We start from the raw sequence: 12,346 nt of genomic DNA on the forward strand, positions 1-12,346 counted from the left end.
TTCTTTAAACAAAAACAGATTGCAAGCAGCTGCACAATTATTAAACCAGAACGGAACTCGGTAGAGTGCAGTCTCGCCTCACGCGCTCATTCTGAACAAAAATACCATCGTGAACTGAACAGTGAACACACTGCTATTATGGCCCATATACCCATCTCGTCCATGTCACATACATTGCCAATATCTATAGCTTTATTGATTGTTGATTGATTATTAGGCTATTGAACGACCACTTTTGTGCACATAAAGTTTAATTTGCATCAATGAAGATAAATATGAAACAAAAACTTCAAACTATATTTCCCATGGCTCGTCGATCATATTATGCACTTGCGTGAATCTGCTCGCTATACTCACCTCTCCGAATGTCATTGCAGAAATTGACGTCACAGATTTGCTGTGTTGTCATGATTTACACAAATCATAATAACAACCATTTCTTTTTGACAAATGTATTTGGAATGTTGGTGGTGATATATTTATTTTAAATTTATTTGTGACTATAAAAAGATCCAAGTTGTCTAAATGGTCATGGATCTAATCTGTCTGAAGGGGTTAAATGGTGTTCAGGTCAAAGGGGTCTTTTGGGTTCTCTGACTTTTGGGTCTTCAGGGTCTTTTGGGTCCTCAGGGACTTTTGGGTCTTCGGGGACTTTTGGGTCTTCGGGATCTGAGTCTTGGGGTATAACGTTCAAACAGGACGTGATTAATAGGCATATCGTCTTCATGAACTGACGGCTTCATGGCTTCACCAACTGTGCTTTTCGTTTTTAGCTCACCTTTAACGTGATTCCTGGGCGTTTAAGGGATGGTGCATCGTCCGTCTGTCCGTCCGTCCATATATACTTGCAACTTCTTCTCTGAAACTATACATACGATTTTGATGAAACTTTACCAACATGGTCATCACCGTGCATGCTTTTTGTTTGTTCATGGCATTAAAAAAAACATTGTGGTCTGAGGGGGCCTCCAGGGGGAGTTTATGGGGGGAGTGGGGGGGGGGGTTGCCCACCGTAAAGCGATATTTGCTTTCTTCTCAGAAACAGCACACACAATTCCAATGAAACTTGACTCCAACCTTCATCACCCATGATGTACCAAAATTTGTTCATGACATGAGAAGAATTGGGGTCGAAGGGGACGTAAGGGGGGGGGGTTGCCCCCCAAAATATGTATTTGCTTTCTTTTCAAGCTGCACACACAATTCTGATGAAACTTGATGACAAACTTAATCACCTGTGATGTCTCAAAGATTGTTCACGGTATTAAAAAGAAGTCGGGGTCAAAGGGGTGTATGGGAGGGGTTGCCCCCCAAAAAATATGTATTTGCTTTCTTTTCTGAAACTACACACAATTCTGATCAAACTTGACCACAACTTCCATTACCCTTGACATACCAAAGATTGTTCACACCATTAAAAAAAAAAAACCAATGTCACTCGCAGGGTGACCCATATCTTGCCAAAAGGTGACCACGTGTGACTTCTTTAAGGTCACACTGAGGTGAACAGAGCTGCTATCCACCAGGAGCGACTCCTTGAGGAATATCTGCCTACGAGACATTCCGATGAGAATCGTTCTACAGAGTAACCATGAAAAATATGCGTTTGCCTCATAACGTCACCAAATGACGTCATAATGTCTCAAGCTTGACATATCTAGAAAGCACTCATCGAGGTGTTCAATTTGAGGTACTACACAATATGGTTCCTAAAACTTGAAAATTTGACCTTGGGGTCAAATATGTTTGACCTCAGGCGCTAACCATGAAGGTCAAGGCCAATCGCCACCAAAAATTAATCAGCTGAGCGCCAGACCATGAACTATATTCCCATGAAGTTTGAAGACGATCCGATCAAAATTACTCAAAAAATAAGGGTTTCGTCGACTCCCCTGTTTTGCGACAAAGTGACCTTGACCTTTGACCTTGACCTTCAAAATTTTATGCACTGAAAGGGACCTCTATAGGCCTCTGATATGCGAAGTTACAAAAATTTCCATTGATAACTGTGCTCTGCAGAATTTTTTATACGTGATTACAGACAAACAAACATACAAGCTGACTACCATATCTTGCAAAAACTTCGTTTTGGCAAGATAAAAATCAGGGTCTGAGGGGGTCAACAGGAGGGTTGCACCCCAAAAGAGGTATTTACTTTTGTCTCAAAAACTACACACATAATTCTTATGAAACTTCACCACACCTTCAACACCAGTGATGCACCAAAGTTTGGTCATGACATTAGAAAAATCGGGCTCCAAGGGGGTGTAAGGGGGTTTGCCTCCCAAAATATTATTTGCTTTCTTCTCCGAAACTACACACACAATTTCGATTTAACTTGACCACAACTTTCATCATGCGTGACATACCAAAGATTGTTCACACCAATTAAAACAAGGACAAATGTGTCCAAGAGCAGCGACCTAAAGGTTTTATCGGCTAAAAAAACAAACAAACAAAAAATAACAACAACTTCTGATATTTCGTCACGCGCCTTGATTAAGCCAATAGCGAGACCCGTGATAGTGTATTTACGTATTTACGAAATATAGTGTATTTACGAAATAAACAATGTATTTACGAATTTACAACACATTAAATGGAATAATCTTTAAATAGTAACGTGAACTTTTCTAAACTTTAAAGCAAATGTCCGAATATATTTAAAAGTTCATGATAGACACTCTCAAAAGGCACCCTCAATGTGAGGATGTGTACAAGTGCTTAAGGAGATCCGGATCTTCTATATAAAAGAGCAGAGTCCGAATATAAAGGCTTTGGCTTCAGAAGAAGAAGAAGAAGAAGAAGAAGAAGAAGAAGAAGAAGAAGAAGAAGAAGAAGAACGCCGAGCATTCTTAGAGCAGCATTAGGGGTTGCCCCCCAAAAGGGGTATTTGCTTTTTTCTCAAACTACACACACAATTCCGATGAAACTTGACCACCACCTTCATCACCCATGATGTACCAATGTTTGTTCATGACATTAATATAATTGGAGTCTAAGGGGTTCCACAGAAGAGTTGCCCCCCAAAATATGTATTTGCTTTCTTCTACAAAACGACACACAATTTTCATGAAACTTGACCACGACTTTCATCACCCGTGATGTACCAATGTTTGTTCATGACGTTAGAAAAATCAGGCTCTAAGGGGGTGTAAGGGGGTTTGCCTCACAAAATATTATTTGCTTTCTTCTCCGAAACTACACACACAATTTCGATGAAACTTGACCACGACTTTCATCACCCATGATGTACCAATGTTTGTTCACAGCATTAAAGAAAAAAATCCATAGGTATTTACTTTCTTCTCCGTAATATATTTTGTGGGTCATCCATGCCTACCAGCAGTTCCCTGGTTATCTTATCCAACCACTACCAGGTGAGTGCCCAGGGTTATTACCCCCAATGTTTATTATGTATATATTTATGAAGTTTTGCATCGATCTGTTAAACCGCCTGGAGAAGAAGTTTTTTTTTGACGTTTTTATTTTCAATCCAATATGGCCACCAGACCACATAATCAATGGCATCATACATTTAATTCTTCACTCACATCGGGTCACAGATCAGATATATGAATGTTCATATTTTTTGGATATAAATTTCGATTAAAATAATTATGGCTGGAATACCACTTCACTGAGTACATCATTGATATCACCCTATATACCCCATGGGGAGTTGATGACATAAGCCAAGTTTTAAAGTTTTCTTTCGTTGAGTGGTTTCGGAGAAGTTCCAATTTTTTCCCTTTAATCCCATATGGCTGCATTCAATGTGATATATGATGTCAGAGTTGTCAATAAAATATTCTCCATGGGGCGTCCCGCCTATGTTTAAAATTTTGCATCAATCAGATAAGCGGTTGCAGAGAAAAAACATTTTAGGCAAAAAAAAAATAGGCGTGGACACACAGACAAACAGAAAAGGGCATTAAAATAGTCTCACAACGCCTTTGGAATGAAACACATTGCAAGCAGTTCTACAATTATTAAAAATATATTGGAATACACAAATGTTCCCATTATCAATATATCGAGGAACACTTTCTGTAGTGAAGTCACCTTTCATCATATTAGAGTGCTTTAAAGGTGGCAGCATAACTTGCCATTGAGCCGTCTCTTCCCCCGACGAGATCAAACAAAACTAAAATATTCTGGTAAAGTGCCAGAAACGTGCACTGTATGTCGAAGTGTTTTTCAGATGTGCACATTAAGCCAGCCGTCTCATCCGCAGTAGGTCGTTACCATAAAGTATGCCACGGTATCTCTCAAAAAGTTGGTCGTTGTGTACCCTGGACAAGCCCCTTGCCTGAAGATCATGTTTCAGAGATGTAGATGTGCAATCGGATGACTTAAGGGTAAAAGAGTTGGGCTAGTACATAGAAGATAAGCAAAAGTGATGCATTTACATTCAGTGAGTGTGGATAAAGCACAGACTTAATAGGGAGTGATATGTTAATGGGGAGTGAACTCGATGGCCTTGTGTCTACGTTCCTTGTACGCATATCCTTATAAGTGGGAAAACGATAAAGCATTGAAGTTGATTACAAGCTTGGCTAACTTGCTCCACTGGAGATCTATCGGTAAAAGAAAGTACATATTTCAAACAAGAAAAAGCACAATCACAGATTGCAGACCCTCGCCAGGACTTCCTTTGTGTGGTGTTTGTGTAGTTTTGTGTGGTGTTTGTGTAGTTTTGTGTGGTGTATTTCGCGTGGTGTTTGTGTACTGGTGTGTTACATAATTAACAAACAGCATAACGAGAACTTTATAACTGCTGGCAGTGATGACCGGGTAACAAGATGTCCTGCTTTGATGCAACCCCGTCACATTTCGTTTCTGGAGTTTAACTACAAATCCCCTCAAGATATCTTTACTAAATTTGGTACACATCTCAAGCAAGTGGTGAACTCATGCCTTTTGATGTTTACAGATTAAAAAAAAATTTTTTTTACTATGGCGGGGAATATCGAAGACTTTGTTATTATTCAATTGAATGTAGAATGGGATTAAAATAAATTATATTCAAATCAAATGGAAGACCAAATTGGTCCAGTCCTGCATTGGAGTTATCAGAATGAACCCGAACAAGAAAAAAGCAAAGATGAAGTCATCAGGAGGAACCTGGATAGGATTTAGGTTTCAGCTGCTACTCCTCTACCCTCAAACCGATCCAGGCACAGCCAAGTGAGCCTTATTCACAATATAACTAGTATCCGTTGAAGACAAAGTCTTCGATATCCCCCGCCATAGTAAATGAGGATTAACCAACTTGTATTCCCTAAGCGTGTGCAATATGTATGTGAAATTTCCCCTTGATCTGACCAGCCGTTTTGGAGAAGATATTTGAAGGTTTCAGGGTAAATTCAATATGGCCACCAAACCATGTGACCTATCAATTAGAAATTAACAAACTTCTGAAAGGATGTCTTGGGGAAAGTGTATGTGAAATTTTGCCTCAATCTGTCCAGCCATTCTGGAGAAGAAGATTTTAAAAATTTATTAATTTTCAATCCAAGATGGCTGACTAACCATGTGACCTATGACATCAATTTACATTCTGCCTCCAATCCTCATCACGTATGTATGTGAAGTTTCGTGTTAATCGGATGAGGTGTATTTTTCTATCCAAGATGGCCGCCAAACCATGTGACTTGTGACATCATAATTTTTACTATGTATGCAGACATGACGGAAGATGATAGTTGCAAATTTTTGCTTCGTTAGGTTATGTGATTCCAGAGAAAACATTATTTAATATTTTTCTTGGATTCAACATGGCTGCCAAACCACGTGACCTATCAATTAGAATATATCAAAAGGCATGAGTTCACCACTTGCTTGATATGTGTACCAAATTTCATAACTATATATTGAGGGGATTTGTAGTTAAGTTCCGGAAACGAAATGTGACGGATGGACGGACGGACCCCATTTCTATACCCCCCACCAACTTTGTTGGTTGGCGGGGGATAAAAAAATTTAAAATATCAAATAAATTCAATAATTCTGGCTGCCAGACTATGCGTCCGATCAAGTTGAAATTTAAAACATATATTCCACATCATTACTAGATCATAATTGTGAAGTTTCACGTCAATTGATTAAGCGGTTCAAGAGAAACGTATATATTTTTTTAATTTTCCCTCAATCCAAAATAGCTGCGAGGCCATGACACATCAATTATTTGTGAACACCCTGGTATCCCCAAGGCTTGGGGAACATGTGTGTGAAGTTTCCCCTCGATTTGGCCAGCCATTCTGAAGAAGATCTTTTTATGGGTTTTAGGGTAAAGCCAATGTGGCTGCGAAACCATGTGACCTATGACATCATTAAAAAAAAAACAACATTTCCCATGAGGAGTTCTTGCGATGTGCCAAGTTTCAATTTTTCCTTGGTGCGGTTTCTGACATACAGAACTCCATAGTTTTTCCTTTTTTCCAACATGGTTGCCACACCACGTGACCGATGACATCATAACCATCATTAAAACGTTCTACATGGGTAGTCTCTCCTGCGGTGAAAATTTCATGTCAATCCAACAAGCGCTTGCGGAGAAAAACACTAAAGTTCTGTGTGGACAAACAAATAAACAGAGACAAACAAACAGAACATTTTTGCCCGAGTCTTTCACGAACCTGCTGGCCTGACCTGATGTTTGACTGAAGGTGATTGGTGCACGAATTTGTAATCTGTTCAAGGTACCGGCGATAGCTCGCCTCCTCTTTGTGAAGGACACCTTGGGATCTTTAACGTCCACCAACTAATGCTAGTAGGTGGCACACTCAATGTAACATTCTTTCAATGTGTGACACGTGGAACACACATTAATATTGTTGTGGTTCTGTAAAACCGCATGCCTCCAAGGCAATGGCACGCAACATACAGCGATCTCAAGACAGTTATTTCAATGGTTTGTGTATTAGTGCTTTCCATTTGTCTAGTGGGTCAAGGGGAAAGATACATCGCGTGGGACTCCTTCAGTTAGGGTTCTTTCACCTTCAATCTTTGCGTTCCTCCACCCCCTTTCTCTCACAGAAACACACAAGTAAGCACGCACGCAAATCAGAAAAGACTACTATTAACCAAGCAAGCGTGCCGCGAGCGCCTCATTTGCACTTGCGCACCAATTTTCCATTCAAAACTGCGCACCAATTCTCAACCACCATTTCATCTCAGACCTTCATTCTGCTCCCCAAACTATACCACGCTCACCACAACCACTTCATGCAAATATTTTTAAAATCCCCACATCTCACGCTTCCACTTTCCATTATAAACGTGACCATAACTCACAATCTCGTTACAAGGAATTTCCACCTCTTCCCCACGCCACAACGTGCTCCTGCTATTCGACAACCAGCTCAACTGCCACATACCGATTGAACACTTACCACAGCCTTGAAAGACATGGAGATGTAGGTCAGGTTATTTCGGGGCATAACTCGAAGCGCGAACGTACGCTGGAGCTCGTTTAAAGACCTGCGCGTAGCGCAGGTATTTTCCTAAAATCCTACGTTTGAATCAAGGCCAGCGCACGTTAGAGTCCAGAGAGCACCTTCAAAAACCACGGCCCGATGTAAAAGTCGGAGTTCTGGTGCGTGCCCCTGTTGACCGGCAACAGCCATTTTTTGCCGCCAGGGCCTGGTGGGGCATGGCTACAACGGCTATGGACTAATAGAGGAGCTCAATTTTGTTCGAGCTCCTTTTGATCTGATAGTTGGCTCCTCCTCTTGTCCAGAGCTTATAAAAAGAGTGCATGCGGCTCATTCTGAGCAGATCGCCGGGGACAGATAGCAGATTGCTGGGGACAGAGCTGGAGAGATCCACAACTTTTTGAGATATCCTGCACACAGACAAACAGACAGACAGACAGAGGGGTGAAAACAACCTCCTTCACCTTCAGTGGCAGAGGTAAATATTGTCAGACATCAGACTCTGCTGGGGAGATAGGCGGTGCAAGGACAAGCATCGAGTCAGCGTGACCAGGAATGGAGTCACGCTTTGCTGCTGCGAGCCGGGACTGCTCCATTTCAACATCGTTCATTTCAGTTGCGACGACATTTACACATACAGACTCTTACATGATATACGATCAGATCTTTTCTCTCACGCATCTTTCTTCTACCATCTATCTCTCATCTACTGTAGATGCAAAAGAGCAATCAACATGGGCAAGTCTGACCAACTGTTCTTTTCAGAACAAAACCCAAGAGCAAACTTAAGAGCGAACCAAACTGATCTGCACCTCACATTCTTCCTCTTACACTATGCCGCACCCCACGTCGCATAACACTCGCACTTCTCAAACAAGCACCCCAGACATCCTCAGTAGTTCTCCCTCCTCCCCTTTACAAAGTGTTCTGGGCTGCACAGATCTGCTGGCCGTGCCAAGTAATTGAGAGGTTGTTCATCCTCAACTGTTTCTAGCTCTCTAGGCTATCTCTAATTTTCCTGAGGTTTGCGCGTGTGTGTGTGTGTGTGTGTGTGTGTGTGTGTGTGTGTGTGTGTGTGTGTGTGTGTGTGTGTGTGTGTGTGTGTGTGTGTGTGTGTGTGTGTGTGTGTGTGTGTGTGTGTGTGTGTGTGTGTGTGTGTTGGCACCTGTCGTAGCATAAGTTAAGACTGTGTAAGAATATTCAAGATAACTGTTCTGTGTCTTCTTTTGCAAATATTTTTTGCCTTTTGCCACATCCCACAAATTCCTTGCTTTCCCTGCTGTACATATGCAATAAATCCCATACTGTGCCACATAACTTTCCTCACATCCTGGTTTAAATAAATGTGTTAGAAATGTTCCCAGCTCGTTTTTGTTTTTTCCTCCATTGGTCCAGCATGGCCTGCACCCGAGCTTAGCCAGGATGTTATTCCCCAATAATCTGTTCAACAGCCGGTACATCCTTGGCAGCTGCACCTGATGCGGTAGGTAATCTAAATAACAAGTATTTATCGAGGGTGCAATTTCCCGATAAGGAGGTCACGTCCCCTGAGGTAAATGGTTGTTAGACGGAGGACCCGAAGTCACGTGGTCAAGTTATTGGCGTTCACGGTCGGTTCGCCAACCTTAGAGGGTGCTTGGGCAGTGTTGGAATAAAGCAAGAAAACCAAGTTCCAACATGTACTTTGTCCAGCAGGGGGAGGGATGAGAATCAAAAATTGGCCCAACGTTGCATTTTGTAATACCAGTGCATGCCTGTACGTGCATAAAATAAAATAAAAATAAATCTTTCAAACCGCGTGCCAGAAACAACAACCACACAGGCCGTTCCTTCGCTCTCGCGTGCCCTTACATGCGTGGCCTTACGTGCAAAAAAAAAAACTTTCAAACCGCGTGTGAGAAACAACAACCACATAGGCCGTTCCTTCGCTCTCGCGTGCCCGTACGTGCGTGGCCGTACGTGAAAAAAAAAACAAAAAAAACTTTCAAACAACCACACAGGCCATTCCTTCACTCTCACAAACGACGACTGGATTGGGACATTGTGTTTATCTATAAATGCGCATAAGAAATCGAGAAATTATTAGAATACAGTAAGTCATCACTATCCGGAAGTCCGTACGTTGTAACCCGTAATGGGGAACGCGCTCTAACTTGGCCATAACTTGGGAACCACTTGTCTGATTAATTTCAAACCTTTTGAAACGCAAACAAACAGAGATTGCTGGAATTATAGATAGATAGAAGATAGATACTGTGGGTGCAAAACGCCAAGCAACGTGTCCTGTCATTGGTAACTAAATGGCACCCTTTCCCCATCGGCCACACCTATGCAGCAACGTGTCCTGCCATTGGTTTGGTAAATAAATGGCCATAACTTGGGAACCACTTGTCCGATTAATATCAAACCTTGAAAAGGCACATACTCAGGTCCCCAGTAATATACCTGGCAAGTTTCAATTAGATCGGACCAGTAGTTGTCGAGAAACAGTGGTCACAGACACACAGAGATTGCTGGAATTATAGATAGACAAGTGTGATTTCACCCATTCAAAAGACACCCTCTTCAGAAGCAAATTGTCTCAACGTCTCCAAGCATTTTGCATCCACACAAAGCAAGGAATTTTGTGTCAAGTTTTAAGTTGTCGTTTGTAAGACTATCCAAAACCTTTTATTTTTTTGGCAGTGGTACAAGAATATATTTTCATCTTTCTGCATGCAAGTTTAGAAGTGACTGAAGTGGAATGTTTAAATATCTGTATCACCATATGCCCGCTTTAAAATGGGATTTTAAAATGTAAAACAGGTAAAAATCACTGACATGCAGGCCATCCAATGCTTGACAACCTGTAGCCCGAGGCCCACACGGAGGAGGTCGGGTACATTTGTAAAGCTATTTAAGGTAACAGCAATCCGTTCATCATATGATGTGTAGTGAAGCAACATATACCTGAGTACAAGAAGTGTTTTTTTTTTTTTAACAAGTAACATCTGGGGCAGAGAAGCAAGAAGATAACTGTGCAATTAAAAATAAAAACAAATAAGCTATGTTAACTCTTAAAAAGCATTTGAAAGCATTCCCAGAAAACGCCATTGAGAATTTGAACTTGAAAGGAACATTTGGAAGAAAAAAAAAGCACTTGTACAGGCAGGTGTGCAACTGACAACCCGCAGCCTTCACACAATCGCACCTTGCGACGCACATCGAGGTCTGCACACGTGGTTTTATACCTGCCATCCTTTGGACCGTAACGATATTATCGTGAGTTTTACATCGTTTGGCCACCTGGTTGAGCAGAACTCGTTTTGACAAGGGTGGTACACACGAACAAGAAAGCTGGGGCGAGGCTGTTCCCGTCTTTGGACAACAAAGGGACATGTCTATAACCTGTAGAACGACACAAAACACAAACACATGTTAACACAGCAGATCCTAATCGGTGCATAATAGAAGGAAATAACAACCCTTTCTTCAGGGTATGCCTGGTGTTGGCTTAATGGTCCAGGTGGCGGGCTTTGGATCCTTGGGTCCTGAGTTCAAATCCTGCTCAGCTGTTTAATTAATACCAGGTGGGGTTAACTCGGCCTGTCGTCCTTCCGAGGTCGGCAAAATGAGTGCCAGCTTGCTGGTATACTGTGTCGGAGTGGCGACCCGTCCAGGATTGTGCCCAATAGCCAAGGAGACTGTTTAAGCAGCACCAACGCTCTGCACACAGTATGGTCCCAATCTCCTCCTCTTTCAGGGTGATTGTTCTGTATGCTTCTGTAAAACTCGGTTCGCTAAATCGGTCAGTGTTGGGTAAAAGTGGTCTTTAAATGTAAAAGTTTGCATAGATTTAGTGATCTTCACTATTTTTTATTTCTTTTTGAGAGGGGGCCACTTTTGCCGATAAGACGGTGAGAGCACCACCACACCGCCTGCGAGCCTCCATAATGGCTCCATATTAGGCCCTGCCTCCACGTACTTTTCTTCGTTGTGGTTAACTGGGCTGCAAGCGTAATTGTTTGTATACTGCCACCTACTCATGTAGTTATGTTATTTTGACGCTTCACATTGCAACACTCATTTGAAACCATTGGGTCAATTTGAGAGCGTTTATGGTGGTTTACGAGGGGCGTTTTCACATTTGTGTATTATCGGCCACACATCAGGGGCTGCACTTTAAATCACCAGTGGGCCGCCATTGGCTCGCGGGCCGTGCAATGAATAACAGAGGCAAATAATGCCAGTTGTTTCGCAACTTGTCAAAAACCAAACTTATGCATAAAAAAAATATGGAATCCCTTCTCTCAGGGCATTAGAAGGTCGACCAGAACATGAGACGTGGTGTTATCCAGACCAGGAAGTGTATGTCCTAAATACTCCTGTGAAAGCCATTAATTAGCCAGTTGGGTTTTTACCGAAGAATGATCATACCATGATTAGACAATCTCAGCTTGCAGAAGCTTGGAATCTAAATCGATAACACTGCTGCCTTCAGCTCGGTTCCGATCCACGGCCTCTGGGATGTTATTTCAGGGTCCTCACGATGAAACCACTAAATATAGATTTGACTTGTCAGTGCAACATATCTTTTATTGAGTTTGTCACACACTGTTCGAGGTACTTTTTCCGGTACATTTTCTATCAGACGGAACAGATGCCTGAGCATGTAACCTCAGCAGGACCAACTTTATTACCTCCACCACCAAAGGTGGGAGGAAGTTATGTTTTCACCCTTGATTGTCTGTCTGTTTGTCTTTGAGTAAGATATCTCGAAAATTAATGGACGGATTCAGATGAAACTTGGAGGGACAGGTTGGGTGATGAAAGGTGAAAGATGGAGGACAGGTGAAAGGGTAGAGGACAGGACAGGAGGACAAGGATGAATTAATTCAACTTTTTTGAAGATCCGGATCCATATACTT

At 41.9% G+C, this 12,346-nt stretch overlaps 1 protein-coding gene and 1 long non-coding RNA gene across 5 annotated transcripts in view; one reads left to right on the forward strand and one right to left on the reverse strand.

The window, feature by feature from the left end:
• LOC147022394 (uncharacterized) overlaps positions 1 to 12,346 on the forward strand; it is a 77,059-nt gene that overhangs the window by 46,250 nt on the left and 18,463 nt on the right. The gene's annotated exons all lie outside the window — the stretch shown is intronic.
• The window catches only part of LOC147022395 (1-phosphatidylinositol 4,5-bisphosphate phosphodiesterase delta-4-like), a 68,399-nt gene continuing 64,532 nt past the window's right edge, over positions 8,480 to 12,346 (reverse strand). For all 3 annotated transcript variants that reach the window (XM_085893250.1, XM_085893249.1, XM_085893252.1), the window contains exon 15: positions 8,480 to 10,826. In XM_085893250.1, coding sequence (XP_085749376.1) covers positions 10,708 to 10,826 — 119 coding nt within the window. In that variant the 3' untranslated portion in view covers positions 8,480 to 10,707. The remainder of the gene's footprint in view (positions 10,827 to 12,346) is intronic.

Source organism: Eptatretus burgeri, chromosome 8, assembly GCF_056783735.1.
Source record: "Eptatretus burgeri isolate ZD-2024b chromosome 8, Ebu_testis_v1, whole genome shotgun sequence".
Lineage (NCBI taxonomy): Eukaryota > Metazoa > Chordata > Myxini > Myxiniformes > Myxinidae > Eptatretus > Eptatretus burgeri.